At 57.0% G+C, this 26,268-nt stretch overlaps 10 protein-coding genes across 10 annotated transcripts; 6 read left to right on the top strand and 4 right to left on the bottom strand.

Moving 5' to 3' along the window:
- The first annotated feature begins 880 nt into the window (after positions 1-880).
- On the top strand, positions 881-4,085 carry SCHCODRAFT_02617729 (MFS general substrate transporter). The gene is made up of 14 exons (XM_050344829.1): positions 881-1,555; positions 1,613-1,628; positions 1,694-1,830; positions 1,929-2,077; positions 2,237-2,316; positions 2,417-2,611; positions 2,743-3,022; positions 3,079-3,103; positions 3,155-3,178; positions 3,232-3,289; positions 3,344-3,446; positions 3,500-3,594; positions 3,643-3,747; positions 3,798-4,085. The coding sequence occupies exons 1-14, from the start codon at positions 1,281-1,283 to the stop codon at positions 3,927-3,929; spliced, it is 1,674 nt and encodes a 557-aa protein (XP_050200946.1). The 5' UTR covers positions 881-1,280; the 3' UTR covers positions 3,930-4,085.
- A 118-nt stretch (positions 4,086-4,203) lies between these two features.
- SCHCODRAFT_02617727 (kinase-like protein) lies at positions 4,204-7,516 on the top strand. The gene is given in 15 exon segments (XM_050344828.1): positions 4,204-4,533; positions 4,590-4,691; positions 4,743-4,925; positions 4,978-4,993; positions 5,052-5,061; positions 5,120-5,200; positions 5,257-5,368; positions 5,419-5,514; positions 5,568-5,584; positions 5,637-5,706; positions 5,720-5,724; positions 5,811-5,843; positions 5,898-5,941; positions 5,990-6,068; positions 6,118-7,516. 15 exon segments carry the CDS (start codon positions 4,328-4,330, stop codon positions 7,191-7,193), a joined length of 2,130 nt encoding a protein of 709 aa, XP_050200945.1. The 5' UTR covers positions 4,204-4,327; the 3' UTR covers positions 7,194-7,516.
- Positions 7,517-8,145: 629 nt separating this feature from the next.
- On the top strand, positions 8,146-9,419 carry SCHCODRAFT_01280218 (uncharacterized protein). Its single transcript, XM_050341371.1, has 7 exons — positions 8,146-8,307; positions 8,357-8,383; positions 8,443-8,491; positions 8,545-8,608; positions 8,657-8,697; positions 8,754-8,918; positions 9,041-9,419. The coding sequence occupies exons 1-7, from the start codon at positions 8,188-8,190 to the stop codon at positions 9,307-9,309; spliced, it is 735 nt and encodes a 244-aa protein (XP_050200944.1). The 5' UTR covers positions 8,146-8,187; the 3' UTR covers positions 9,310-9,419.
- Positions 9,420-9,455: 36 nt separating this feature from the next.
- Positions 9,456-13,553, bottom strand: SCHCODRAFT_02617722 (uncharacterized protein). The gene is made up of 4 exons (XM_003032493.3): positions 12,799-13,553; positions 12,407-12,747; positions 9,978-12,361; positions 9,456-9,926 (listed from the first exon to the last, which is right to left on the bottom strand). Exons 1-4 carry the CDS (start codon positions 13,459-13,461, stop codon positions 9,541-9,543), a joined length of 3,774 nt encoding a protein of 1,257 aa, XP_003032539.1. The 5' UTR covers positions 13,462-13,553; the 3' UTR covers positions 9,456-9,540.
- On the top strand, positions 13,314-14,737 carry SCHCODRAFT_02534933 (uncharacterized protein). The gene is made up of 2 exons (XM_003033110.3): positions 13,314-13,723; positions 13,776-14,737. Exons 1-2 carry the CDS (start codon positions 13,661-13,663, stop codon positions 14,601-14,603), a joined length of 891 nt encoding a protein of 296 aa, XP_003033156.1. The 5' UTR covers positions 13,314-13,660; the 3' UTR covers positions 14,604-14,737.
- A 547-nt stretch (positions 14,738-15,284) lies between these two features.
- SCHCODRAFT_02495655 (uncharacterized protein) lies at positions 15,285-16,129 on the bottom strand (the record flags this gene model as incomplete). The annotated part of the gene is given in 4 exon segments (XM_050343025.1): positions 15,285-15,424; positions 15,479-15,706; positions 15,726-15,730; positions 15,753-16,129. 4 exon segments carry the CDS (start codon positions 16,127-16,129, stop codon positions 15,285-15,287), a joined length of 750 nt encoding a protein of 249 aa, XP_050200943.1.
- Positions 16,130-16,201: 72 nt separating this feature from the next.
- SCHCODRAFT_02496444 (uncharacterized protein) lies at positions 16,202-19,550 on the top strand (the record flags this gene model as incomplete). Its single annotated transcript, XM_003033109.1, has 22 exons — positions 16,202-16,506; positions 16,559-16,635; positions 16,694-16,797; positions 16,846-16,895; positions 16,944-16,960; positions 17,010-17,026; positions 17,078-17,185; positions 17,232-17,307; positions 17,355-17,447; positions 17,498-17,619; positions 17,669-17,707; positions 17,769-17,798; positions 17,851-17,982; positions 18,033-18,046; positions 18,106-18,183; positions 18,232-18,319; positions 18,372-18,442; positions 18,501-18,640; positions 18,686-18,711; positions 18,759-19,150; positions 19,182-19,362; positions 19,425-19,550. 22 exons carry the CDS (start codon positions 16,202-16,204, stop codon positions 19,548-19,550), a joined length of 2,286 nt encoding a protein of 761 aa, XP_003033155.1.
- Positions 19,551-19,714: 164 nt separating this feature from the next.
- SCHCODRAFT_02617713 (uncharacterized protein) lies at positions 19,715-20,723 on the top strand. The gene is made up of 3 exons (XM_050344827.1): positions 19,715-19,777; positions 19,827-20,434; positions 20,482-20,723. Exon 2 carries the CDS (start codon positions 19,848-19,850, stop codon positions 20,391-20,393), a length of 546 nt encoding a protein of 181 aa, XP_050200942.1. The 5' UTR covers positions 19,715-19,777; positions 19,827-19,847; the 3' UTR covers positions 20,394-20,434; positions 20,482-20,723.
- On the bottom strand, positions 20,533-21,338 carry SCHCODRAFT_02495395 (kinase-like protein; the record flags this gene model as incomplete). Its single annotated transcript, XM_003032491.2, has 2 exons — positions 20,533-21,248; positions 21,302-21,338. The coding sequence occupies 2 exons, from the start codon at positions 21,336-21,338 to the stop codon at positions 20,533-20,535; spliced, it is 753 nt and encodes a 250-aa protein (XP_003032537.2).
- Positions 21,339-22,014: 676 nt separating this feature from the next.
- On the bottom strand, positions 22,015-26,245 carry SCHCODRAFT_02698782 (ARM repeat-containing protein; the record flags this gene model as incomplete). The annotated part of the gene is made up of 22 exons (XM_003032490.2): positions 22,015-22,027; positions 22,080-22,088; positions 22,143-22,297; positions 22,354-22,536; positions 22,586-22,674; positions 22,726-22,795; positions 22,845-23,012; positions 23,061-23,170; positions 23,245-23,380; positions 23,434-23,505; positions 23,554-23,668; positions 23,720-24,214; positions 24,287-24,650; positions 24,716-24,932; positions 25,010-25,108; positions 25,184-25,271; positions 25,344-25,444; positions 25,508-25,647; positions 25,710-25,804; positions 25,855-25,978; positions 26,029-26,091; positions 26,143-26,245. The coding sequence occupies 22 exons, from the start codon at positions 26,243-26,245 to the stop codon at positions 22,015-22,017; spliced, it is 3,009 nt and encodes a 1,002-aa protein (XP_003032536.1).
- Between the last annotated feature and the right edge of the window lie 23 nt (positions 26,246-26,268).

Genomic DNA, 26,268 nt, shown 5'->3' with positions numbered 1-26,268 from the left:
AGTCCATACGAGCCAGAAGCCTTCGTCTTGTTCGCTGGAACGGTGCGCCCTTGTCGATAACAATAAGGAATCACCCACATCTACCCAGTACGCATGCTCAAGAACCATTTGTTGACCGCCGGATCTCCAGAACGGTACTCGGCGTCGTGCTATCAGACACCATCCCATCTTGTGCAATGGTACTCCCTCTGCACATCTACTTGCTTCTCCCTTGGCGAAGGATGTTCCAGACGAATAAAGTCCCTTCCCTTCAGATAACTCGGCCGCAACTATGAGTTGACGAACTTAATGCGATCTGCCCTAGTGCTCAGGTGGTCGAAGAATACGTTCTGCCCTTTCTTTCTTTGGACGCGCGGGCATGGGAGGTACACCCTCTGGCCCTTTAGGTGCTGCAACATTACAATCACTGCTCTTAAGAAACCCGTTGAACTTGCGGAGTGTTTGTGAGCCAGGTGCTGTTTCACTCCACCCCCCATCCTTCTACAAAGCACCAGCTTCCCGTTTGATACCCAGCTCAATTTTCCCCAGTTGTACCTCTCTGGTGTCTTCTGAACTCCTTCGACTTGTACAAACTTGTACAGACTTTGTGGCCACCCCGGGAATTCAAGTGAATCTCCGTCGTCCGATCACTGTGCAAGTCTGATTGCCGAACTTCAACCCGTCACAAATCAAGTCACAAAGCTTGCACTCGGATTCTCTGCTTGCTCGCCGATGCGACGTTCGTTGTGGCCTTGTTCGAGCTTCGACCATAAGGAGAACCGACAAGAGTTCTTTGTTAACTTCTATCAGCAGCAATCTTCTGAGAAGTAACCCACTTGATCGGCCGTTTCGCTACAATGAAACGCGTCCTATCCGCCAGCGGCAGGCAATCGCGCGCGCCCGTGAATCCAACGGAACGTCTCTTTCAGTACACCCCGGTCGAGCCGGCTGCACACAGGCTATCGAGCACTAGCCTTTCACTGACCCATGTCATACGCCGACCCGATGTCCGCTCGCTTAGCCAAACGCCACGCTTCCCTCTACTGCTGCTTTAATGCCTATTCACGGCACTCTCTCCCACCCGACCTCACTGCAGATGTACTAGACTCAATTGCTCGCCCCGTTAGACACTCTCAATGGCACTTCGCATCCCAGGGAACCGCGTGCCTCGCGCCGGCCGCTCCATCAGCGAACGCACGCAATAAAGATACGGATAGACGCCATGGTGCGTCAGCGCGAGAAAAGCTTCCACTGTTCATTGCGGGGAAGACACACTAGCGCCGCTCTCTATCCTGACCGCCATGGTCGCCGCGAAGACAGAGGAGACGACGTCGACTGGGAGCGGTGCGGGTTTGGATCGCAAGGGCAGCAAGGATAGCGCGCGCGCCGCGTCGTCGAAGCCGGGGGACGAGGAGTCGGTGACGGTGGAGGCGGCGGAGGAAGATGTGTTCGGAGGCGACTCGATCGACCCGGTATACCTTGCGAAGGCGCATGTTCTGAACCGTGCGCTGCAGGAGATCGGGATGGGGAGGTACAACTGGATGATCTTCGTGGTGACGGGCTTTGGGTGGCTAGCGTGAGTGCTGGATAAGCTCTTGAGCATCATGACATCTGACAATATTCGTTCATGCAGAGACAATCTTTGGCCGGTGAGTAGACTTTGTGTGGTCAATACGAAGGGGAACATATGCTGATGCAAGGGGATGCCTGCCAGATCGTCACCGGCCTCATCCTCACACCCGTTGTGAACGAGTTCGTCTTTGATGGGCCGTTCCTTAAGCTAGCCCAGAACATCGGGCTGCTCGTTGGTGCAGTGTTCTGGGGAGTCGGAGCCGATATCTGGGGAAGGAGGTGCGTGTCGTATACTGTTCGCTGTTGATCGCGAATGCTTATTCTGACTCTCACCCAATCGCTATCTGCTTCGTTCTTCTGTACTTGCGTCCCCTCAGAGTCTCCTTCAACATCACCCTCTTCATCACCGGCGCCTTCGCACTCGCAGCAGGCGGGTCAGCGAACTACATCGCACTCTGCTCCCTGACTGCAGTCTGGTCGGTCGGCGTCGGTGGCAACCTCCCTGTTGACTCAGCGATATTTTTGGGTGAGTATTCGTTCTCATAGTGTCATGCTCGGCTACTCGGGCGAGGCTGTGGGACTCGTCCGAAGCAAGCCATGGTACCCAAGCCTGACAAGCTGCGATACTCGAGCCAGTTGCCGCGATGTCATTGTGAGGCCATTCACACTAACCCCACCTGATCAGAATTCGTACCCGCCTCACACCAATACCTTCTCACCGTCCTGTCGATCTGGTGGGCCTTCGGGCAGCTCTTGGGATCTCTGGTGCGCCACTTTTTTTCCTCTCATTTTCTTCCTTCACATCCCTTCCGATTACCTCTCTCGTGCGCCTCCTAGAATGACCGCCAACTAATCCTCCCATCAGGTCGCCTGGCCCCTCATCGGCAACTACTCCTGCGAGGTCCCCGAGTCCGGGCCCGCCAACTGCCCCCGCAGCGCGAACATGGGCTGGCGGTACTTCCTCTTCGCCATGGGCGGGCTCATGATCGTCCTCTGGGCTATCCGCTTCTTCCTCTTCAAGCTCTATGAGAGCCCGAAGTGGCTGATGTCGCAGGGGGAGGTGAGTTGGGTCTGAGCATTGGCTGTCTTGCGCATCGGCTCTCTTGCCCATCGACCCTCTTGCCCATCGACTCTCTTGCCCATTCAGCTTGAACAAAGGACGAACACATCTGACAAACCCTCCTCCTATAGGACGAAAAAGCCGTTCGCGTCATCCACCAGGTCGCCGCGCACAGCGGCAAAACGTCCAATCTGACCCTCGAGGAGCTCCGCGCCGCGGGCGACCTCTACGCGGGCAAGGGGAGAGACCTCCACGCGGGCAGAGGCAAGGACGTCCCCTCCACACCGCGTCGGCCGACAGTCATGGGCGCGATCCAAGCCAACCTGGCGAAGTTCAAGGGCGCGAGGGTGAAACCGCTCTTCGCGACGCGCAAGCTGGCGTGGTCAACGGGGTTGTTGATATTTTTGTGGGGTGAGCTGACGGTGTTCGCGTCCGGTGTTGGACGTGCTCAAGGGTTTCCCTCACAGGTATCATTGGATTGGCGTTCCCGCTGTGAGTATTTTTGTTGAATTATTCTATCTCGCCCCTGACGGACCAACGCAGGTACAACTCCTTCGTCACGTACTAGTGAGTCAAGCGCCTTCCCGAGATAAGCGCCTTCCCGACGCTGACGTCCTCAGCCTCGCCACCCGCGGAGCGACTTTCGGTGATGGAAGCGTCTACATTACCTACCGGAACGTGCGTGTTATCTTCTGCAGGGTCTCAGAATCCATCATACTGACTGTGCCGCAGCAAGTGATACTCAGCGTGCTCGGAGTGCCCGGGGCGCTGCTCGCGGGCTGGATGGTCGAGCTTCCGCTACTTGGGAGGAGGGGGACGCTTTCCATTTCGACGCGTGAGTATCACTGCTTCTCTCACTTGAGATAATGTGCTGAGGGTATATTCCAGTCCTGACGGGAGTGTTCATCTTGGCGTCTACGACGGCACGCTCTTCGGACGTACTCCTTGCCTGGAACTGCCTCTACAGCTTCTTCAGCAACATGGTAAAGTATAATCTCAACAGGCCTGAAAGAGTGCTCACTTGCACGCAGATGTACGGAGTCCTGTACGCTCTCTCGCCCGAGCTCTTCCCCACGAAAGAGCGCGGCACCGGAAACGCGCTCACTGCTGCTGCGAACAGAGTCTTCGGAATCATGGTGAGCCCTGCATAAACCGCAAGAGACAGCGGATATTGACAAGATGAAAGGCGCCGATCATCGCACTCTACGCCGATCTTACGACGTCGGTGCCCATTTTCATCTCTGGCGCTCTCTTCCTCGTGGCCGGCTTCGTTGCGCTACTGCTGCCTTTTGAGTCCAGGGGCAAGGCATCCATATAAAACGAGCACCGCTTTATGTCAAAAAAGTCGGCTTCGAGCCGCTGCCGTTCAGACGCCGTCTCGTCCCCCCTATTTATTCTGCAGTACCCATGTCGATTCCGCTGTGTTTCTTGAGGTCCAAATGCTAATATTGTCGTGCTTTGTCCGTGCCCGAATTCGGCAGGATTCTGAGAGAACAAAACATCAACCGTGACATTCGCGTGACACGGCGATGCCGGGCCGATCACCCATGACGCGCGCGTCAATCGCGAGTCGCGCGGAACCAATTTCTGTCTCTCCTTCGTCCAGCCACCTCGTCGTTTTCTGTCATCAGGAGAACGGAGAAGGCGCCTTCTCGTATTTTGGCCGCATCAGAGCTCTAGAGTAGAGCCAAGGGCGTCTCCAACGACGCGCGCAGCATGACGGCCAGGAAAGAGGGGACACAACAGCCGACGCCGGCGGATACGCCGCCCCAGCGAGCGGGCAGCCGTGGGCGGCCCAAGAACCACGGGGAGGAGGACGAGAAGGGCGGCGCCGATATGCCCTCTGGAGGCTGGCCGGACCGTGGGCGCTCCAGGGTACGGCGCCCATCGAACCCGCTCTCGGAGGACAACCTGCGGCGGAGGTGCGTCTCAGTACTCATATGCCCGATGCAGATGGCTGACGATCACATCTCTGCAGAGGATACCATTCGCTCATGTCCTCCTTCGGCAAGGTCTTCCACGTCGAGCGCCGCTGGAAGCTCGTGCGCGAAATGGGATCGGGCGCGTATGGTGTGGTCATGTACGTCTCGGGTGCTGCTGCTATCTCCGCGAGTGTTCACAGCTCCCCCAGCTCAGCGGCCGACGAGATATCGGGCGAAACGGTGGCGATCAAGATGGTCACGCGTGTGTTTGAGAAGACCCAGCTGGCCAAGCGCGCTCTACGGGAGATCACTCTTCTACGACACTTCGCTGGACACGAGAACATTACGGGATTAATCGACGTCGACGCCATAACCCCCGACTTCAATGAGCTGTATGTTGTACTTCAAAGGAACCATGCACTCTCACTCACGAGCTTCGCGCAGCTACATCTTCATGGAGGTACTGATCCGCTTACCCTCTTGTGAACCCATATCTGACCGGGACGGTCACCTTCTAGCCCATGGAAGGTACGTAACCGATGGGTGAATGAAGTCTTGTGCCGCGTCCTGACAAGCATTCTCGCAGCTGATCTGCACCAGATCATCAAATCAGGGCAGACGCTCACCAATGAGCATGTCCAGTACTTCCTATACCAGGTTCTCCGCGGTTCGTGGTTATCTGATTTTATTCGGCGTCTCTGACCGATAACGATGCTCATCCAGGCATGAAGTACATCCACTCCGCGTCTGTTATCCACAGGGACCTCAAGCCAGGCAATCTGCTCGTCAACGCAGATTGCGAGCTCAAGATTTGTGACTTTGGCTTGAGTCGGGGGTAAGCTGGCCCAAAGCGTTTGCTTATTCTCTCATAATCACTGCCTTTAGATATGATGCGAACCCAGACGAGAACACGTCACATCATCTCACGGAATATGTGGCCACTCGGTGGTACCGAGCCCCCGAAATCATGTTGGCATTCCGGTGCGTCTCGATAACTACCACGTACGATTGACTGACTAATCTACCGTCCATAGTCGATATAATACAGCAAGTAGGTGCCCTGGGCGTTTAAAAATGTGCAGCCGGCTGATCATACTGTGCAGTCGACGTCTGGTCAATAGGCTGCATATTTGCCGAACTGCTTCTCGGAAAACCTTTGTTCAAGGGAAAAGAGTGGGCTGTTTTCTTACTGTCGCAACAACGCAACTAACTTTTTTCAAGTTACGGTCAGCCAGTCTCAGTCTCTTCGTGAAGACAAATCTCCTGATAGTATTCAGTTGACCAGCTCAACAAAATTCTGGACGTCCTGGGTCAGTGTTCTTAGTGATTTTATGCCCATCGGTAATTTGCTGACATCCCCCAAGGTAGCCCCGATGAGTTTGTCATCTCACGAATAGGCAGCGAAAAGGTGCGCAGCACTGCAAGTCAAGATGGGCGACCCGCTCACCTCATATAGGCCCAAGCATACGTCCGCTCTCTGCCCTACAAGCCTAGGGTACCCTTCAACAAAGTCATTCCCTCTGCAGACTCGCAAGGTAAGTCGTGTCGATCCTGCATCGCTGGCTCATCTCATCCTCGACGCAGCTGTGGACCTCCTGACAAAGATGCTGGCATTCGACCCCAGCGATCGCATTTCCGTCGTCGACTCGCTCGCCCACCCTTACCTCTCCGCCTACCACGACGTCACTGACGAACCAGACTGCCCTCGGGTCTTCGACCGCTGGCGAGAGGTGGAGGAACTCGAGACGATCGATGACTTCCGGGAAGCGCTCTGGAACGAGATCGAGGACTACCGGCGCGAGGTGCGCGGGATGCCGCGGCACGACCCGCTATCTGGCGTGCCACTACGACGCTCCACCTCGCGCACAGAGTCGAGCTCGCGCAGCGTGTACGAGGACGCGGAGGAGATCCTGGTGCCGGAGGTCGTGAAGGAGGAGGTGGCCGTCGATGAGACGACCGCGCCGCCCTCACCACAGCCGGCGGTGCGGACTGTGTCGGAGGACACGGAGTCCCAGCAGACGGTCACCACTGAGATCGTCGAGGAGCCCTCGCCACTGCCCGCCCCGCCACAAACAGCCCCGCAGATGTCGGAAGCCGCGCGCATCGCGGCGATGGACGCTGCGACCCTCGCGCCGGGCGTCGTCGCGCGCCGCCGGACGCGCTCGGCGACGACAGATCCTGTCGTCACCTACGCGCGGCGGTCGAGCATCTTACAACCACGGCAGTCCTCCATGTACGGGACGCAGTTCCCTGCCGCGATCGAGGGCCTGCCGTCCACTTCAGAGCCCGCCGGTATCGCCTTCCCCAGCCAGGGCTACGTCGTGCCCGCGCGGTCGCGGACGGGGTCGACCGTGGGCGGCGAGCCGTACACGCGCAAGTTGCTGCGCACGCTCAGTACGGTCAGCATCCACGAGCGGCTGCCGGCCGTGGCACTCGCCCGCGCGCAGGCGATACAGGAGGGCAAGGAGGCGGCTGAGAGCAAAAGTGCCGGCAAGGACAGCGGCGAAGACAAGGAAGGGAAGGTCGAGAGCGAGGACGTGGCGGACCCGAAGGCGCGGCTGGGGAGGTACATTGTGGAGAAGTCGGCGACAGGCGCGGACGCTCCGCCCAGCGAGATGCCGCGCGAGTTCGATGAGGTGGAGAAGCAGGAGTTCGAGTAATGGTGGGGGCTAGCGGGGGAGAGGTGTTGAGCAAGGTCGGTGATGGGCAGTCTAACGTGAAGGTCAGAGGAAGAAGCATAACATTTTTTTGGATGCGAGACGGATGGTTACGAGACACATGCTCTAGACTAACTTAGTTAAGGACCTCTACTACATGCTAGATACAGCCCAGGTCAGCTACGAAATGGGTGACCGGTCAGCTTTACTGTCGATGTGTCGACGTTGAGCAACGAAACGGGTCTGAGGTTGTGGGTGCGCCGACGGAGCGACACGTGAGGAAGCCGGCCATAGCCGACAAGTATCATTCGAGTGTTGAACCTGCACCAAGCTCGTACCTCTTTCTCTGTCCTGCCCATTCTCGGCCGACTTTGCATATGTTTCTCTTCTTGCCTTCTCAGCGTACATGCTTACTGCTAATTGTCTACCCATTTCTCTGATTTGTCCCTCTTCCGAGGACAGTTCGCTGCGTCTCTTGCAACTCAATCTGCAAGCCTACCCTCGACATCATGCATTGGCTGCCAAGCAACCCCCGTGACACATTGGTGGCAACGCAGCAGCATTGACGGACTATGCTATGGGAGAACGACGGCTCCGAACAACATCATCTCCTCTTCAGAAGGCCCTCGTCAATACTGAGGATGGCCCTTCCTCGGGACCTCGTGCCTAATCGCCCTAGAGATCAGTGGCTCTCCCTACGTCAGCACATTCCTTCTCTACGTACCCTCGCGTCTATATCAAATGCGCTGTGCCAGATGGAGAAAGCAGAAGTGCCTCCCCCTACCGCGCTCCCCGATCCTGGAGAAACCTCTGCCCCAGGATTCTCCGCCACTGAATACTTCGAAGACCCCACATCACCCTGCGCAATACAGTCCATGGCCTTGCTCTTACACTGCGGAGTTACTCGACGACCCCGCAATCCTCGTCTACTTTTCTCGTATGGTATATAGGCGGCGGCCGCTTCCACCAAGCTCGTCGACGATCCCCGCCTCTCAACATGGTCAGGCTTGCGTCTCTCGCTGTTCTCGGCTCCGTCATCGCCACTGCCTCTGCGCACACACGCGTCTGGGGCGTATATGTGAACGGCGAGTACCAGGGAGATGGGATCGGACAATATGTACGTGGCTGGGCAACTTTTGTCGATGTTTTTCTCTGACATTGCATAGGTCCGCTCGCCGCCCACGAACAATCCTGTAAGGACATGAACTATGTTTTCACAATCCGAATTTGCAGCTGACTTCTCACGCTTCAGGTGAAGGACTTGACGTCGGCTGCTATGAAGTGCAATGTCAATGACGCTCGTGAGTTTGGTACTGCTCTTTTACCAGAGATTCTGCACTCACGCTCGTTGCAGAGGTACCTAAGCGCGTCTCCGTCGCCGGCGGTGACGAGCTCAGCTTCGAGTGGTACCATGATTAGTGAGTAGTCGATGCCTGTCGTTGGTCTCATTGCTGAGTCGGCCTCAGTCGCAACGACGATATCATAGCCAGCTCGCACCACGGTCCGAGTGAGTGGCGACCTGATTGCCAACTTTGTGTTAGTATTGATCGTCCTGTCCTACAGTACAAGTGTACATGAGCGGCGACGACGGTGCTACATGGACCAAGATCGCCTCCGACGGCTACGACACTGGCAGTTCTACCTGGGCCGTCGACCGCCTCATCTCCGCCGGAGGCAAGCACAGCGTCATCATCCCCGACGTCCCTGCCGGGGACTACCTGCTGCGCGGTACGTCCTTCATCACCCTTTACCCCACTGAGATTCGGATGCATCCTGCCTCTATCCCCCCTTCCCCCTCTTCACCCTTCACCTCTTCACCCTCCCACTCACTCACTCACCCTTCCCCCCAGCCGAGATCGTCGCCCTCCACGAGGCCGACGTCGCCTACGACCAGAACCCCATCCGCGGCGCGCAGAACTACCCCAGCTGCACGCAGATCACGGTGACCAGCAACGGCTCGGACGCGCTGCCAGCCGACGGCGTCAAGTTCCCGGGCGCATACACGGACAGTACGCCGGGCATCATCTTCAACATCTGGCCGCCCAACGCGCAGGACCCGGCGACGTACCAAGTGCCGGGGCCTGCGGTTTGGGACAAGGCGCCGGGCGGAAGCGTCTGAGCTCTAAATTGTGTTTCTCGAACTGCTCGCATTGTACTATAGTTTCTGTGAGAGTGTTATGAATGATGAGGTCTGTTCCATGTCAGACAGGAGAGCGAATCAGAGCAAGTATGACGCGCGTGCCCAATTCGGCCAGCAGCATACATTCCGGCCAATGAGTGAAAGACATGCAATGGAATAAAGTAGTGAAAACGTTACAAACACAAAGTAAACAATGCAAAAAGGGCATCATCATAAGCCCTCAAAAAACGACAGATCCTGCGCCGACAACCCTCCCTTTGATGGTGGTCCCGAAGCCTTCGCTGGGGCGGGACTGCTCCCGAAAAGTCCAGCAAAAGGATCTGTTGCCGGTGGAGGAGGCGACGCGACCGATCGCGAAGGGGCAGCAGTAGAGGGTGCAGGCGGGAATGAGAAGCCAGAAGGCGGCGACAATACCGGCGCAACTGAGGGCGACTTGGACGGTGCTTGCGAGGGCAACGTGTTTGTCAGAGCTGCAGGCGCTTCCCAGAGGGTGGGCGGAGGCGCCAGGGTGGGTACAGTCGGCGTCGGCGGTGCGTCGAGCTTGGACTGCAGCGGTGTGCCAGATTGTATGAGCGGCGGCGGTCGCACGAACTTGCCTAACAGATCATCAGCACCTTCCTTGCATACAACTCCGTGCCAACACTCACTAGGCGGCTTCGCCATCGTCATAGGCTCTGACGACGACGATTTGAGATGCCCCGTCGCATGCACACCGCCCATCTCACTGCCACTACTACTCGCACCCATTATCCCACTTCCCTCCCCCAGCAGATCCTCATGCCCCGACGGCGGCGGTGGTATCGCCTCCGGCAACGGCGACGGCGGCGCAGGCGGCCACCGTCCCTGCCGATGCGCCGCCGCCTCCATCAGGCTCAGCGTCCGCATATGCGCCGCACCCGACACCTTCTTCGGCGGCGGCATCACCGAGGGCGAATAGAGCGGTGGCGGCGGCGAGAACACATCCGAGCCCCCGGGCACACTCAGCGTCTGCGCCTCCTGCGGCGTGTGCGGCGCGGGCTGCACGAAGCGCGGTGCAGCGAGCCCCAGTCCTAGTGGTGGGGGCCGGTTCTTCGCCGGCGGGCGCGGTGGCGAGGGCGTTTGGATTGCGGATGTCTGCTTGTGGTCGCCGTCACCGTCTGTGAGGCCCCAAAGGCTATCCACGGCTTTTGCATCCGTAGGCGACACGAAATCGTCAAAGTCGTCGAAGCTGTCGTTCGCGGGCGCCTGCGCCATCATTGCAGACGACGTCGACGCTGTACTCGGCAACGATGCCAGCGACGACCCACTCAAAAACCCACTCATCGTAGGCTTACCAAACGCCCCTGCGCCGCTACCAGCCGCAGGCTGGGCCGGCGGCGATGGGTCACCAAACAGCGCCGGGGACATGTCCCCTATCAACCCTTGCCTGGTTCCCTCCGGCGACAAGGCCCCATCGTTTGCGCGCCCTTGGTCGGGCAACGCCGAGGAGAAATCGCTGAAGTCGTCATCATCGTCATCGCCCAGCAGCGACGGCGGGATGACCGGCTGAGGCGGCGGCTGCCTCGATATCGATGACCCCGGTCGATGCCCAGGCCGCGAACTTGTAAGAGGTGCTGCTGAGGACGAAGGCGGCGGCGCGAGCGAGAACGCAGGCGCCAGCTTCGGCACAGCTGCCGCGGGGGCGGGGGTCGAGGACATGATCGCCACAGGCGTGCCTCTTCGCGCCCCGATCGCCGGTGACTCCGCACGCGTCGTGATCGACGGCGGACGCGACGCGATCGACGGCGCGCGCGACATCGCTGGCGCGCTCTGCTGCACTTGTGGTGGCGGTTGCGATCTTGGCTGCGGTGGCGGCACGAACGGCACCTGTTTTGGCAGCGGCGCAAACGGAGCCTGCTTCTGCACGGGCGGCGGCGCCGCGTCGAACGCGCCAAAATCCAGATCCAAAAAGTCGTTCTGCGGCGCTGTCGACGCCGTCCCCGAGGAGGTCATGGAAGTCATGGACGAGCCCGTCATCGTGGGCGACATCGGTTTCATGATCGGCGGGATATTACTGGTCGGCAGGGCACTGGTCGGTGACAGGACGGCGCTCGTTGGCATGCGCACGGTCGTCGTCGTCGGGTGTAGCGGTGGAGAGTTGAGAAGCGTCGCAGATGTGGTGGGCCTGACAGACGGCATGGACTGCGGCCTCGCCGCGCTCGAGCTCGATGACGATGGCGGCGGTGGCAGCGGAGCGATCTTCGGCCCCACAGGGGGAGGCTCAAGCCGCGGGGGCAGCGCCGCAGGGGAATGGAAGGCCATATCGAGGTTGAAGCTCGACGTCGCGCGATGCCCCGGCTTCGTCTCCGCGACGGGCTCGACGTCGTTCAAAAAGTCGAGATCGTCAGTCGAGAGCGCGAGTGATGCACGCTCTGAGGAGGACGACCGGCGGGAGAAGCGGCTAAGGAAGCGGGAGACGGCAGAGGGCGCAGGGGCAGGGGCGGGGAATATTTCGGGGGCATGGCTGTTGGATGGCAGAAGCTGGGGTGGGCTGGTGATTGGTGGAGTTGATGGCTTTGCAGCGGGTGGCGCGCTCTGCGTAGCTTGCATGATGGGGGGCGTAGAGGTCGTGGGCGACTTCACCGAAGCAGGTGAAGCGCGCGTGGGCGTACGAGGCGCGTCCATACTCGCTCGCGGTGTACCAGAGGTAGACGCTGCAGCCGACACAGGCGGCGTAGACGATCTCCTGCTGAACAGAGACGAGAACAGTCCGCCAGCCGGTTTCCTCTCCGTCGGTGACATCGGCTCCAGGCGCTCTTCCTTAGGCAAAATCTTCCAGCCTGTCGGTACCACAGCGTCTTCATTGTACTCTGGTCGAGCCTTAACGGATGCTTCCCAAGCAAGAGATCCCTTGGACGATCCGAGGTGATGCATGGGACTGAGACGCGCGAGGGTAGCATGTCTCGTCAGGCGAATGGTATCGGCCATCCGCTTAGCGGTGACGGATTTTGGGAAGGGAGTGAAGCCAGAGAAGGAGACATCTTTAGGGATTAGGCGGTCGACAAGTGCTTCCCTGTTTACAGTCAGACAACGCATGCGAGCACCTTATGACACGTACATTCCCTCCAACTCGTCGATGGCAGGGTGGCGCGAATGAGGTCGCCCGCGGTGCATCTCCATCGTCTCCTCCTCTTCCTCTTCTTGTTCATCCTCCGCTTGCTCGGAAAGGCTCTCGTCATTGTCCGCATTCCCTTCCTTCGCATCGGGGCTTTCGAGCTTGTCGGAGTGCTCATTCTCCTCCCTCTCCTCCGTTACGTCTGTAGATTTGTCCTGACCGCTCTCTTGACCATGTTTCGTTCCCTCGTCTTCCTTCTTCACGCGCTTGTTCTTCCCGCTTGGCCAGTAGTCGCGTGAGAAGTCCTCAAGCTGAGCGAGTATAGACGCGAGCAATTCTGGAGGCTGAGCTAAATCATTGAGCACCCCGGACGTATAGCGACGCAGACTACGCACCACATAGTGATCCTGCTTCGCCTTTGCCTGCTTCGCGGCCTCCCACTCGTCCACGGACTGCGCATCGTCGTCCCCCGCCGCCCACTCCGCTCCCCACGCTTCTGCGGGCGAGTCCAGCGCCGCCGCGACGCTCCCGTCCACGGGCGGTGCCCATGCATCCTCCGCGTCCGCCGCAAAGGCGTTGACGTCCGCTGCAAAGGCGTTCACGCCGTCCGGGCTGCCTGGCAGGGACGCGACGCGCGGTGGCGAAGGCGGCGGTGAAGGCGATCGCGGTGTCGGCGAGCGGTACACGTCCCGTCCATCCTCAGCCTCAGGCCGCGCCACCCCCTCGTCCTCCTCTTCATCCCCATCCGCGTCCTTCTCGTCCAGATCCTCCGGCGCCAGCGTCCGCCCAAGCGGGATATCCGCAAAGCTCGACTCCGTCGCCCAGCCGTTCGCATCGTCCGCCGCATTCAGCTTCCCCCACAGGTTCGTCCCCGAGTACGCCGCAGGGTCCGCCCACTCGATCCCAGGTCCAGCTGACCACGACGGAAGGGCGATGTCCGCTTCCTGCCCCTCCTCCGCCGGCGCGTCGAACTTCACATCGAGCTTGAGGTTCACTATCGGTGACCGCGGTCGGTCGTCGTTATTGTCCGCCCATGCGTTACCCCAAGGATCGTCCATAAAGCACTATTCACATCAAGAATAAGCAGTCACGGCAGTAAACAATGGGTGGGGAAGCTCAGAATCTAAGTAACTTCGAAGACGTGTGTGAAGCGGCTGATGCCGATCCACGTGCTCTCACGTGTGTTCGAATTCCAGTTCGCGGGGAGCAACGGGGAAGGCGAGGCTGCCGATTGCGTTTCTGCTCTGATCCACCATCATGAGTGTGTCGCAAGTTGTGAATCCATTTGAAGGGCTCTTGATTATGACCGATGGGACTGAGGTAATGCACCCTTCAATGATGGAATGGCGGTAACAATAATTGGCTCGTGCAGCTGGCCATTCAGAAGCTGTACGAGGACCATCGGCTCACTGGCTACGACAAGGGTCGCACTGAATTCCTCTTGCCTACCCTATTCCAGCATCTCCGCGTTGACCCCATCCTTACCGCCCTCGAAAAAGCTCGCACTCAGTCGGCCGTTGACCTCGACCAAATCGACACTCGCCAATGCCTCACCCTCATCGCCATCCCCGCACCTAGCGTGATTGCCCTCGGGCAGGGCATCCAATCACGGTTGAAGGACATTGCGCCGCATCTGTGGATCGCGCCAGCAAGCAATATGCACATCACGCTTCTCGAGCTCGTCGTGGCGAAGACGACAACGGATGTCGAAGAGACGATCCAAAAGCTCGGCAGTGATTTGATAGAGCAGCTCGTCGGCTACCCGAAGGCGCACCCGACGCGGCTTGCTCATCCTCGGCTAAACGCCGATCTTGGAGGCCTCGCGCTGAGTTTTTTGCCGGAGGCGAGAGGGACATGCCAGGATGCGGAAGATGCCCCATACACATATCTGCATATGCGACGCGACCTTTACGCGCTGGCGGGAGGAGCAGGGGTCACGCCGCAGGCGCGGTACGCGGCGCCCAGCGCACATATCACGCTCGCGCGGTTTGTGAGCGAAGAAGACTTCGTCGCGCTAGCTGGACCGGAGGCGGAGAGGGAGCCGGCGAAAGAGAAGGCTGCCAAATTCCTGCGCTTGGTGGACACCATCAACGAAGAGTTGCAAGCGTCGGATTTGGCATGGACCGTTGGAGAGGCGGGAGTCGAGCTGCGGCGCGGGAGAACGTGGTACGGTGGTGGAGACGTCGTCTGTCGAGCTTGAGGGATCAATATCTACTGATAGCGGCATTGTACGAGGAACATAAGAGGCTGACAGTGAGCAACGAACTTATAATCAGAAGCTCAAGATGCTGCGAATGCTTATAGTACCTTCGGAGGTCAGCAACTTCCACACCCTTGCCGCTGTCATCAGCTCGAAAGTCAGATATCGCAAGTACATTGAAAGATAACTTGAGTGGGATTACTACATGTGTTGCTGGTGGCCACGATAAAGCGGCAACCCAGCACAGTTCATAGTTCTTCTGCAAACCCTCAAGCTGCGATGCAAGAGCATCCCGACCAAGCATCACGGCGAGTTGCTGTACTAGAGCAAGGTGGACGCGCTGCAGACATTGCCGTCGGATCCCGGTTGGCCGTTTCTGATTGTGACAGACTGCTCGCCAAACGGAGACTCAGCCGTGTGGCACAGGAGAAGAGAATGGGTCTGGTGTTATTGCCCTGCAAATCGCATCGTCCGCTTCAAGCACCGCAAGTCCCCAAGGGGTGCCGTAGAAGGTGGCAGAGACACTGGCGACCGCTGAGATGCAAGGGACCAGGGATAAAAGCGAGGAGGCGCCTAAAGGCTCGCCAATCGCCTGTAGGTGACCTTGCGTTGCTCGACGCTCGGAGGGAGAATCGAACGCTTGCTGACTCCATGCATGTTAGACGCGCTGCACATTTCGAATCAAAGGTCAGGATTGAGATCCAGGTCGTCGAGGAAATCGAGGCTAATTTGGGAGGGCTGCGCATGCAGGTCCTGGCGGTAGGGATTGGCGCCATGGCCTGGTCTCCCTGCTTCCTGGCCGGGAGTACGGGCGTCTGGTGCTGTATATAGTGTCAGGCATTTGGTGAGAATACGAGAAGCGCCTGAGAACGTACGTCTTCCGACGGAGTGCGTCTCGCCGAGCGGACCCAGTGAGCCTTCCAGCCCCAGCCGACCCAAGCGCATTTTGACCTCGTTCGGGAACGGGGGGTTGAAGGTTTGCGTCGGCTTCGGAGGCGGACCTCCTGGCGCTGGCGGCGGGGGCTCTTCGAAGTTGGGAGGGGCGGAGGAGAAGGTGCTGATATGTTGGGCGTATGCGAGCAGCTCGGGGTACGGGATGGCACCTGCAGGACATGTTAGCACATGCACTTAGGTAGGAGGAAGCACTACGAGCCCTCTCGTGCCTGCTCTATGGCCTTGAGTCGTTCGTCGCCTTCGCGAAGGATGCCCTCGAGTGCGCGCTTGTCTTCCTCGAGCGTTACGCATACTTCGCGCCATCGCGCGTCCAGCTCCAGGATCTCGGCTGCGAGCGCTTCGATCTGGCGTTGCTTGACCTGGTGCGCGTATGCGACGCTGACTGCGCGTGATAAGCGCTCATTGCAGGCGACGAAGGCTTCGGCGGAGGGGGGAGGGGGAGGCTTGTTCTGTACGGGTGCGAGCGATGCGAAGAGCTTGTGGGCCAAGACTTGTAGCTCCTCCAAAGGTTGCAGCAGCTGCTCCGACATCGAGGACGGCTGCCTATTGATCTCGTTGGGATCGTTCATCATGGTTGGAAGCAAGAAATGTCGGGCGCGTCGCGTGCGAAACGCGTCTTGTTCTCAACGTCGACTACGACGGCTATGACGGCCCCGGAACAACCTGAGGGCGCCGGCTGGCGCGACGAGGAACTCTTTGAGCTCGACGCTGATGGACGTCTGCGCGATGTGCACGCTACCGCGCCGGCCAAGTACACCGATGGAAGCTCTATCGACTGGTTCGCGGAAGAGGCCCTCGCGCGCGCGCGCACTCAGATGCTGCACTCGCAACATGGGATTCGAGGATTCTTGCTCCCCGCGATGGATGCGGCGCGTATGTGGTTCGTGGTGATTCTGACTGGTGTGAGCATCGGCGTCGCGGGCGCTTGGCTGGATGTCCTAGTCAAATGGTGCGTCTATACGTGTTGTCCAGCCGAAGTGCTATGCTGACTGTACGGTAAGGCTGGCAGACCTGAGAGAAGGTCGCTGCACCTATGGCTTTTTCTACAACCAGCCGGCATGCTGTTCCGGCTTGGATCGTGCGTACGAACCATCTATGTGGCGCGCAAGTGCTTACCTCTGGGTCTACCCATGAAGCCGGCGAATTATGCACTGAGTGGAAGTCATGGAGCGCATTTCTGAACGTACGAATGATAGGCGCACAAGCTATCCTCCAGTCCACCATCTACGTCGCACTAGCTGTATGTGCAATCTACCTACGCTCGAACCTGCTTCTAACTCAGACGCAGATTCTCTTCGCGGCAAGTGCTGCCATTCTTGTGCAGAGCTATGCACCATAGTACGTTGTACGAAGTCATCGCTTGGTTTCGTGCTGACGCCTGGACAGTGCGTTCCACACAGGAAGTACGTTTGCCATTGTTCGCCCAGGTGACATACTCATGATGGGCTGAAGTCCCCGAAATCAAGGCTGTATGTCTTCTACGCTCCCTCATTTGCAGCATTCTCTGAAAGACGCCCCAGATACTTAGCGGATACGTTCTCGATGCCTTCCTGACTCCGTGGACGCTTCTCATCAAAGCGCTCGGTCTGGCACTATCTGTCGCCTCGGGATTGGTGTTGGGGAAAGAGGTAAGACCCTGTATACATGGTTTGCTCACTTCTGACCTATATGCAGGGGCCACTCGTACACGTCGCTTGTTGTATCGCAACTCTACTCTCTCGGTTGTTCAGTCAGTTCAAGAACAATGAAGGTATGCCGCGGTGCTAGCGGACGCCCTCCAGACGCTGAGGTTGGTAGCCGAAAAGCGAAAGATGTTAGCCGCCGCAGCTGCTGCGGGCGTTTCTGTCGCCTTCGGTAGCCCTCTGGGCGGTGTACTGTTTGGGTTGGAAGGTATGCGCACGATGCATTGCACTTTATCTACACTGTCTGAGTTGTACCAGAGCTGGACACTTTCGCCAAGGAGTTCGACGTTATGTGGCGAGGCTTTGTTGCCTCGGCCGTCGCCGCTGTCGCCCTGCAGTACATTGATCCATTCGGTACTTCGAAGTTGGTTTTGTTCCAGGTACGGGGCGGATAGATCGATCGACTTCCCGTGCTGAACCTTGATACAGGTCACCAGCGGCAGCGATACGTGGCAAGGCTTCGAAATGGTACGTTCGCCAGTAGCGTGTATGAGAATGATTTATGCTAAAAGAAGGCATTAACTTGCAGTTCCCTTGGCTTGCATTGGGTGTCATTGGCGTAAGCACCATAATTCTCGCGTGCGGCAAGCGTAATCTGACGACTCGTTCAGGGACTCTTAGGATCCCTCCTCATCAAGCTGAACGTGCAGGTAGCATTGTTGAGACGGTACAGCTTGATCCACGAATATCCGGTTTTGGAGGTAATTGGCGTGAGCGCCGTGACGGCCGCCGTCAGCTTTCTGGTGAGCCCCGCTGCAACGCAATGGAAAGGCTCAATTCTGACATTGGCCAGATTGTATTCTGCCGGTATGTCTCGCCACCACGTCGATGTTCACGAGATTGCTGATGCTCATATTTGTTGGTAGTGTGCAAATGGCGGAGTTGGTCGCGAACCTGTTCCAGGAATGTGATCCCAATCGAGGTGACTACCATGGGCTGTGCAAGTGAGTCTGGCAAGGTGGATGTAGGTGTCATCCTGAATAACATCTCAGCCCTACCGCGCTCTGGGAAAACGTGTTCTTGCTGTCGCTGACGGCGGGGATCAAGCTAGTGCTAACGTCGTGGACTTTTGGGATGATGGTATGTGAGAGTTCATCGCACAAGCCTCCCAGACTGATTAGGAATGTAATAGGTGCCGGCTGGCATATTCATGCCTACCATCGCCATTGGTGCATGCCTCGGGAGGGCGATGGGTCTGATAATGTAAGTCGTCTTAGGAATGTAGAGGTTCAAGGGGCAAGGGCTGATGATGCGCATTCAGGCAAGACGTTCAACGATGGTACCCCGACGCGTGGATGTTCACGTCATGTCCTCCGGATCCCAGCGTACGGTGTATCTCGCCAGGCTTCTATGCGGTGGTTGGAGCGGCGGCGATGCTCGGCGGGGTCACCAGAATGACGAGTGAGTGGGTTTTGCTGTGGAGGTCGCTTTCGCTAATTGAGTCAGTCTCCATTGTCGTCATCCTGTTCGAGGTACGCAACGCGCACAGTGTTCTTGCTTTCCTTTGACCATTGAACAGCTCACCGGCGCCCTCTCGCACGTCGTGCCCATCATGGTAGCCGTCATGACCGCGAAGATGGTCGGCGACGCGCTCGGGTCAGATGGTATCTACCCCGTTTGGATCGCGTTGAGACGATACCCATGGCTACCACCCGTGGACTACAAGGACAAAGGCGCTACTGGCGCAAGCTTCATGCGCAGTGCGGAGGATGTCGTATGTTTGGAAGATGGCGAGCGCACCATTGGACAGCTCGGCGAGTGCATGATCGGACAACTGACGCGATTGACGTTTGACCGAGCATTTGCAGAGCGTCTGGCTTTGGAGAAGTCCTTTAATGGCTTTCCCATCCTCGCGAAGGGAAGGCTTGTGGGATACGTGGAGCGAGAGAGGTTGCTGTCTGCCATCAGTGAGTGATAGCCAAGTCGGTTGCACACCCTAAAGTAACTCGCCCTCAGAACGTTTGGAAGGGGATACCTCTCGCAAAGCGTTGTTCTCTAATCCCAAACGCGAGGTGGAGGCAACCGAGAATGCGGTCGATCTGACCGCACTGCTCGAACCGTCCATGCTGTTCCTTCGCCAGGATACACCGCAGGAAGTTGTGATCAGCATGTTCCAAAAGCTGGTGAGCAGTCACTACGCGGAGTAGCGCCCTAGTTGTTCTTACGGGCCAACTCTCTCTTCCAGAACCTGCGCCGAATATTGTTCACGCATTCAGGTGGATTGTTTGCAGGGCTGGTGACGAAGTCGGATATCGTCGCACTTTTGAATAGGCATTTCCCGCATGCGGCAGCGCTCGCGGAGCATCCATAGTGTTTTGTGGCTTCCTTCTGTGTAATCTATGGTGTCTGAGTTGGGTCATCCGCGAGAGCTTCGATGTCACGTAAGTCTCGATCACGAGAAATGCATTCTGGTCGACGGGCATGAGGCATGCGCCACAAAAGATTAGGGTAGGATAAAAGCTCCCGGCGTATTCCCCTCATCATCGCTGGTCATCGTCTTCCACAGTGCGCTCGAACAAAGCGGGTTGATCGACGGCAGTACGTGTACCACCCTGAAAACTACCTCTTCGCTGACATGGAAATGTAGTTGACGTGGTGTTCGCCTGGCATGTACCTGTTCATCGTACTATATGCCTACAAGGTCGAAAACCAGCGGATTCAAGGGCTGTATCATTGGGCGCTGCTCCCGCATGCCACAGAGGATCTGGACGCACGCTCCCTGATCCCTGCGACGGTGTACCAGATCACGAATGAGGGAGATGGGAATTGGAAGACCGACCACAGACGCGTAAACGTCTTGAATACGGACCGCATGATTGGCTTCGTTCGCCTCCCGGAGGTGAAGACGATTACGGAGGAAACGATGTCACAGTTCATCTCCGAATTGCCAGCTACGCATGACAGGAAGTCGTACCCACGGGACGCTCAGCATTGGTCTTGTGCTTGGTGGGCGATTAGGGTCATACGGTCGTTTATCGACGCGGGCATCATGGACAACCCCTTCCCGTTCCGGATCAGTGGCGACGAGTGGTTCGAGAAGTTCAAGCAGCGCGTGCAGGCCCGTGGGATGACGCTTGAGGGTCGCAGCTTTCAGGTCATGGCGCGTCTTGATAGCGGGGGACGGGATATGTCGAGCGTCATTGTGGATCTCTAAACATTATAGCGTTGCCATTAGTTCCGTAATGGAGGTGTATCGTAAGTCGTGTACGCGTGAGAGTTCATCGAGCTAACTGTTGTTTCAGTCGTCAGCCACAGGATCGCGGACAAGCGTAGGGATACATACCAAGATAGATCTAGACTCGGGTGCTGGGTACCCATGTCTCCTGCCACAGCTGTAAATCGACGTCTGCTTCCTCCTGGAAGCGGGGTATAAACTGAGAAAAGTATGCAGACCAAGAAGAGTGATCGGGACCCCAAGACGCCCAATATGCCTTGCAGTATTCCCAGTGCGCGGGATACCACCCTGCGTTTTCCCAGTCCAAGAGAGCGGTCACTCTCGTACCCTTGACCATTATGTTGCGAGGGGCGATATCCCCGTGAGTGAATACAATCGGGTGACGCCTTCGATGCATGGAGGGCAGTGCGGGAAACCGCTGCGCAAAGTCCTCGATTGGGCGACCATTACGCAATTGCAGGTTCAAGTGGGCCTCGTCTGAGAATGGACCGCATTCGGGGCCTGTATACGCGCGTGAATCACGTATGGGACCACCGATGACCGAGCAGATACGACTCTCGTCCGGTGGTGGCAACGCGCGCATCTGTGTTACGAAGTCCGCCAGCTGTGCCACAATATCTTGACGCTGGGAATCCGATAGCTTGCTCCAGGCCCAGTCGAGAGGCACACCGCTGGCTCGAGTCATGACGAGATAGTCGACCGACCACCACGAGAAGTGCGCGAGCACCGAGGGAACCGGGATTGTCGTGTTCTCTTTGATGAAACGCAAGGTGGCGGCCTCGGTGCTGGAGGAGCGATACGTCGCTTTGATGTGCAACCAGTGGCCAGCAGTCACTAAATAATGAATTACAGCTATAATAAGCTTGGATAACATGATTGGGACTCACGATGCCACAACTGGTCGCCGACGGGGTATAATAGCATGGCAACCAACCTCTGCATGAGCCCGGAAGTCGCCGAGAATAGTCGGCCTATCCAGTATATAGGGGATCGTCTCTGTCGTTCGTTTCGTGCCTTGTCTTTCTCGATATTGGCTCTTAGGCGACTCATGGCATCAGCGTAAGATATGGGTGGCGACAATGAAGCTGTGAAGGCATGAGATATTTTGACCACCCAGTGGAATTGAGTGGACTCACCGAGGCCATTCTTCTCCTCTTCCGTCATTTAAATATGTTCGAGTCCTTCGTAGCTGGTCGTGTTTGACCTTGATGGACGTTTAGGTCAAGTTGCTCCAGGCGGTTACGCAGTGTGACTTCTCGTGACTTACGCGTGACCGTTTCTGATGAACAGCGGTCACGCTTCTCGAGCTCGCACAAACCCATGGCGAGTTTGTATGAAGATGCGAGATGTTAGGCATGCAAGAGATAGTCGCGAGAGGTAGGTCCCGAGGCACAGATGTAGAAATACCTACCGTCTCAAGAAATACACATAAATGTGGTGGGATATTTACGCATTGACTTGCAAACAGGTGGCATATTATTGAGTATAGGTCGATACAATGCTTGAGGGGATCGTAGTAAAAGGTCATACTGAGCGCAAGGTCAGCTATATCCTACTGGCGGAACTATTGCCTACTCACTTATATATATATACATCCAGCTCACGCCGTGAACCTGTCACAAGTTAGTATAGTTGCTTAGCGCTTTCCCTGGAATGAGGGCATACCATTTCGTTCTAGATGGGAGGTGACTTCAGCAATCGAAGGCTATTACGTAGAGCGTGACTGACCTTGTCGCGACTGCTTCTTTACGCACGGCCTTCTTCGGATCGTCCAGCGCTTTGGCGAGTTCTTTGACCACCGCTGACCGGTATCTTTGCAGTACCTCACGCATAAGGATTTTCGGTAGGATCCCCAAATATTGCAGGGCGGCTATCCGGACGCGCTGCACAAACGATGATTAACAAAATGCGAAGAGTTTGAAAGGAGAAAAGGCTATACCGTGGACGGCATAGTCGCCGCTATGCAATTTTTGAGCATGACCGAGACGAGCGTTGATGCGTGCTCGGAGGCTCTGCTGCTCTCTGGAGCGTCGTCGTTGTTAATGGCGAGCAGAGTCTCGATGACGTTGGCCCGAATGTTGTGGTCAGGTAAGTCGAGGGCGCGCAGGAGGAGTGGGTACAGCTGAAGAGAGGTGAGCAGCGCAGACAGCGTTTACGAATGTTTTTCTGACCGATTCTAGTTCTTGTGCATAAGTCGCTTTCGGCACCGTAGTTATCAACGCCGTGACAGCGACGAGGCTGGCAGTCTGCACAACTGCGTCTGAGAATATGCCATCAGCGAGGCATGCTTCAGTGTCGCTGATCCTCTTACTGTCATGTCCTGCGGCGTCTTTCATGAGGCCTGGCAAGACGTTGTTCACATATTTTTGTAAGTAGAGGATCTTCGAACGAGGGTCAGTCGCGTAGCCAGTTCGAGTGCGATGAGCTGACCCGAACGACGGCATGATTGCGCTTCGTCAAAATATCATCTGTCCTGCCAATCTGACCAATTGCTCGAGCAGCGTCCCAGCCAACGTTCTCGTCATTGAAAAGGGTGAAGAGACGCTCGATGAGTGGACCTGCAGCGGCGTGGTTACGAACGAGCAATGCCCTGCATATCTGAGAGGCCGTTAGCGCAACGTGATACGAAAGGAGGAAAGAGCCTACCCAGGCCCATGCCTGCAGAGCATCATGCCTCTGCGAGACCCCGACGCTTTGGTTTGCTACCACGGTCGTCCAGAAATCATTGAGGTCGGCCTCAAGAAACGACGACACGTCTGGGAGAAGTGGCGATCGTCAGTCCATATAATACAGGCAGAGCTCGGTATACGGGAAGAATCTAGATACTTACCCGCCGTGCGCTTGTTGACGATAGATGCGCAGATGTGCCATGCCGATGACCTTTGCAGCTCAGTCTCCGCGGATTTGAGACCCCACCAGAGTGTCTGTGCGACGAAGCTGGCGGGTTGCGGGGGAGGTGCCGCCACCTGGGGACATTGAGCACCTCACGCTGAAGACACGAATTCCCGAAGTAGCTTACCTCGGGACGTAAAGCAACTACTGAGGACGCTAGCAATGCTACTGTGCCCTTCTGTGGCGCGGGGGCGGAGTCCTGCGGTTTAACATCAGGAAGGAACGTTTATGACGTTCGTTCACTTACGATCAAAGGCTCAAATGGTGGCGAGGAAGGGATTTTCTGTTGGCCATCTGCGATGCCCTTGAGGTCGCCTCCGGCGTATGCTCCGAAGAGGGCATTCGCGAAGGTTTCTTGTCGGCTAGAAATACGTTTGAACAACTTAGCATCCTCAGGATACGATAGGACTCACGCCACAGGTAACGCCTGCACCACCATAGTAATGATGCCGCCCGCAACTGCGATCAAGCGCCAGTCGGTGCCGACAGTCAAGTTTGTCAGGGCGGAGTAGATGAAGAGGTTGAACAGAAGAGGAATCAGGCGGTCGATGTACTTGACGACGTCGACGTGTCCTGCGTCGACCTTGGCGGAGAGCGTCTGCGAGAGTGTGCGTAGCAGGGCGTGGGCGTATGCGATAGTAAGATCTGTCTCGCCTTCGGGGATGGACGCTGTGCAGACGAGGTCGAGCTTGGTCGTCACGCGCGAGACGAGGGTGCCGAAGAGGGCGGGCTGCTGGCAGAGGGCCTTCAGCGCGACGAGGGCGCGGAAGATTCGCACGCGCTCGGAGTCGGCGTCGCGCGGGGGCGCACGGTCAGGGAGGGCGGCGAAGAGCATAGGTAGGAGTTGTTCTTCGACGTGCCGGGGGGCAGTTTCGGAGATTTTGGCGAGGAGTGTGAGGACTTCGTCGCTATCGAGAGGGATGAATCAGAACATGTCATCACGACGGCGGAAGAAAGCGATGGTCGAAGAAAGCACATACCCTGCATCATCTTCCTCCGCCAACCCTGCTTGCACGAGCTCAGAGAGGTTGTGTACGATGAAGCCGACCTCGTCGTCCGTGATGAGGCCGGGGGTGGTCACTAAGCCAGTGAGGCCAGACAAAGCCGACGAGCGAGAGGAGGACAATTTGAGGCCGACTGTGAGGATGCCGAGTACTTCATCTTTGTAGGGCGCGAGAGCGACTTCTGCAATACCCTCGCTCTTGAGGCTAGAGTCCCTGCTAGCCGCGATTACCTCTGAAAGCAGCTGCAGGATGGCGGGCCGCGTCGACAGCTCATCGGGCGTGTTGAACAGCTTCAGGAGGTGTGGCACGACTTGCAAGAGGGTGAAGCGCGAGACGGAAGCTGTGGAGGTCAGATGAGTGAAGCTATGAAACATTATGGGAAAAAGAATTTGAGTAAAAACGCACGCGTCGTGGACATGAACGCGCACAGAACCTTGATCGCGTATTTCGCCTGGCTCTTTTCGGGCTCCTTGAGGATGCCGATGCACTCTTCGCAGGCATCGCGCGCGAGGCCCTGAATGTCGCTGTCGTCCGACGGTGATTCCTCGTAGATCGTCTTGACGAGCTCCTGGGTAGTCTTCAATGCCTCAGATTCGGTGACGTGGTCGGTCGGCTGGAAGATCTGGGGATGGGTGAGAAGGTGATGATTGTTCAGTCTGTAGACATGTTTGAGGTATGCGACTGTCAAGAAAAAGTCACCTCTAGCTTGAGCGCATTCCAAAGTTTGCGTGCGTTAGCGCGCGCGACGGCGGCGCCGTAGACCGGGATGCAGAGGGTCATCGTTTGCAGGACGTCGCGCTAGAGAGAAGGCAGTCAGTCACGAAGAGAGATAAACACGCGACGATTGAGATCAAGATGTATAATGCGATGCACCTTCGTCACCGGAGTACCAGCCATCAGCTTCTCCAGGAAGATAGGGATCGCCATTGGCCCGAAGGCGGGTGTGGCAGCTAGGCATTTTCTACATAATCGACGGATGAATATAATGCTCGCGATGGTCAAACGCGTTTCGCCGCGTATTGTAAGTACGTACCTCAACGCTGCGCGAAGGTCGTCTGTCGTTATCCCGTATGGATCGTTGGGCGGTGGGCGGAAGGTGATGGGGAAATAGCAGTACGTTATTTCGAACAGGCGCTGGTTGGCGGACGGTCAGACTGTATACGCTGATGCCTCGGAAGATGGTAGAGTATGACCTACCTCAACAAAAGGCGTGATGTCAAACTCGATGAGAATGACTCGCGCTATGGCGAAAGCGACGAGCAAGTTTCGCGGGTCCTTTTCGCCATCCGCGAGGCGGATGTAGCCGTCGAGGAATTCGTTGTTGATTGATCTGAGGTCTGAAGGTGTCGTGCGGTCAACTTAAGCAGGTTAGCGCAGAATAAATGACCAAGATGCTGACCCTCCCGATGCTTGGCCATGAGCGTGTCGATGATGGTGAAGACATTGTATCGTACAGACTGGACCAAAGCCTGCATCTTCACGTGCGAGTAAAGGCTTTTGGAAGTCAGTAAGACAGATTAGTATGCCACAGATGACTGCCTTACGCTCGGACGATAACCGGTGCCTCCGCGGCAGGAAGCGCACTAAGAGGAACAAGACCCTTCAATGCTGGAATGATGGTCTCCGTGTCTTCTAGCTTGCTATTCATGAACAAGATGAGTACCCGCGCTTATTTGTCCATGAGTAATGATGAATAGGCTGCTACTCTGTGCACGTACTCGACTGCACATTAAAGGAGCTTGGCGGTGCTTTGACGAGCACTGAAGCCAGAAAATCAACGCCTAAAAATCTGATAAGCTACGTAGAGGGGTAGTTGAAGTAAGTAAGCCCACCTTTCCTCCTTAGCTCATCGTCTTCCGAAGTCAAGTACTCTTCCAAGGCTTTCACAACACCCAGCCAGGTCAAGCGGCGATTAGAAATTTCTACGAGGGCCATATTGAGTAACTTGAGGCATCAAA

The sequence above is a fragment of the Schizophyllum commune genome (genome assembly GCF_000143185.2).
Source record: "Schizophyllum commune H4-8 unplaced genomic scaffold SCHCOscaffold_4, whole genome shotgun sequence".
In the NCBI taxonomy this organism is placed as follows: Eukaryota; Fungi; Basidiomycota; class Agaricomycetes; order Agaricales; family Schizophyllaceae; genus Schizophyllum; species Schizophyllum commune.
Note: the sequence above shows the minus strand (reverse complement) of the source record. Positions and strands in the feature narration are given on the sequence as shown.

What these genes read in the sequence shown, in the direction of transcription:
- SCHCODRAFT_02617729 (XM_050344829.1), top strand. Translation starts at nt 1,281, where the DNA reads ATGGTCGCCGCGAAGACAGAGGAGACGACGTCGACTGGGAGCGGTGCG. An exon ending in ATTGGATTGGCGTTCCCGCT is followed by an intron (nt 3,104 to 3,154) that starts GTGAGTATTTTT and finishes GGACCAACGCAG; the next exon opens with GTACAACTCCTTCGTCACGT. An exon ending in TCTACATTACCTACCGGAAC is followed by an intron (nt 3,290 to 3,343) that starts GTGCGTGTTATC and finishes ACTGTGCCGCAG; the next exon opens with CAAGTGATACTCAGCGTGCT.
- SCHCODRAFT_02617727 (XM_050344828.1), top strand. Translation starts at nt 4,328, where the DNA reads ATGACGGCCAGGAAAGAGGGGACACAACAGCCGACGCCGGCGGATACG. An exon ending in GACTTTGGCTTGAGTCGGGG is followed by an intron (nt 5,369 to 5,418) that starts GTAAGCTGGCCC and finishes CACTGCCTTTAG; the next exon opens with ATATGATGCGAACCCAGACG. An exon ending in TCCCTCTGCAGACTCGCAAG is followed by an intron (nt 6,069 to 6,117) that starts GTAAGTCGTGTC and finishes TCCTCGACGCAG; the next exon opens with CTGTGGACCTCCTGACAAAG.
- SCHCODRAFT_01280218 (XM_050341371.1), top strand. Translation starts at nt 8,188, where the DNA reads ATGGTCAGGCTTGCGTCTCTCGCTGTTCTCGGCTCCGTCATCGCCACT. An exon ending in CAGCTCGCACCACGGTCCGA is followed by an intron (nt 8,698 to 8,753) that starts GTGAGTGGCGAC and finishes CCTGTCCTACAG; the next exon opens with TACAAGTGTACATGAGCGGC. An exon ending in CGGGGACTACCTGCTGCGCG is followed by an intron (nt 8,919 to 9,040) that starts GTACGTCCTTCA and finishes CCTTCCCCCCAG; the next exon opens with CCGAGATCGTCGCCCTCCAC.
- SCHCODRAFT_02617722 (XM_003032493.3), bottom strand. Translation starts at nt 13,461, where the DNA reads ATGGACGATCCTTGGGGTAACGCATGGGCGGACAATAACGACGACCGA. An exon ending in CGAAGCAGGATCACTATGTG is followed by an intron (nt 12,748 to 12,798) that starts GTGCGTAGTCTG and finishes GATTTAGCTCAG; the next exon opens with CCTCCAGAATTGCTCGCGTC. An exon ending in GACGATGGCGAAGCCGCCTA is followed by an intron (nt 9,927 to 9,977) that starts GTGAGTGTTGGC and finishes ATGATCTGTTAG; the next exon opens with GCAAGTTCGTGCGACCGCCG.
- SCHCODRAFT_02534933 (XM_003033110.3), top strand. Translation starts at nt 13,661, where the DNA reads ATGAGTGTGTCGCAAGTTGTGAATCCATTTGAAGGGCTCTTGATTATG. An exon ending in TTATGACCGATGGGACTGAG is followed by an intron (nt 13,724 to 13,775) that starts GTAATGCACCCT and finishes TGGCTCGTGCAG; the next exon opens with CTGGCCATTCAGAAGCTGTA.
- SCHCODRAFT_02617713 (XM_050344827.1), top strand. Translation starts at nt 19,848, where the DNA reads ATGTACCTGTTCATCGTACTATATGCCTACAAGGTCGAAAACCAGCGG.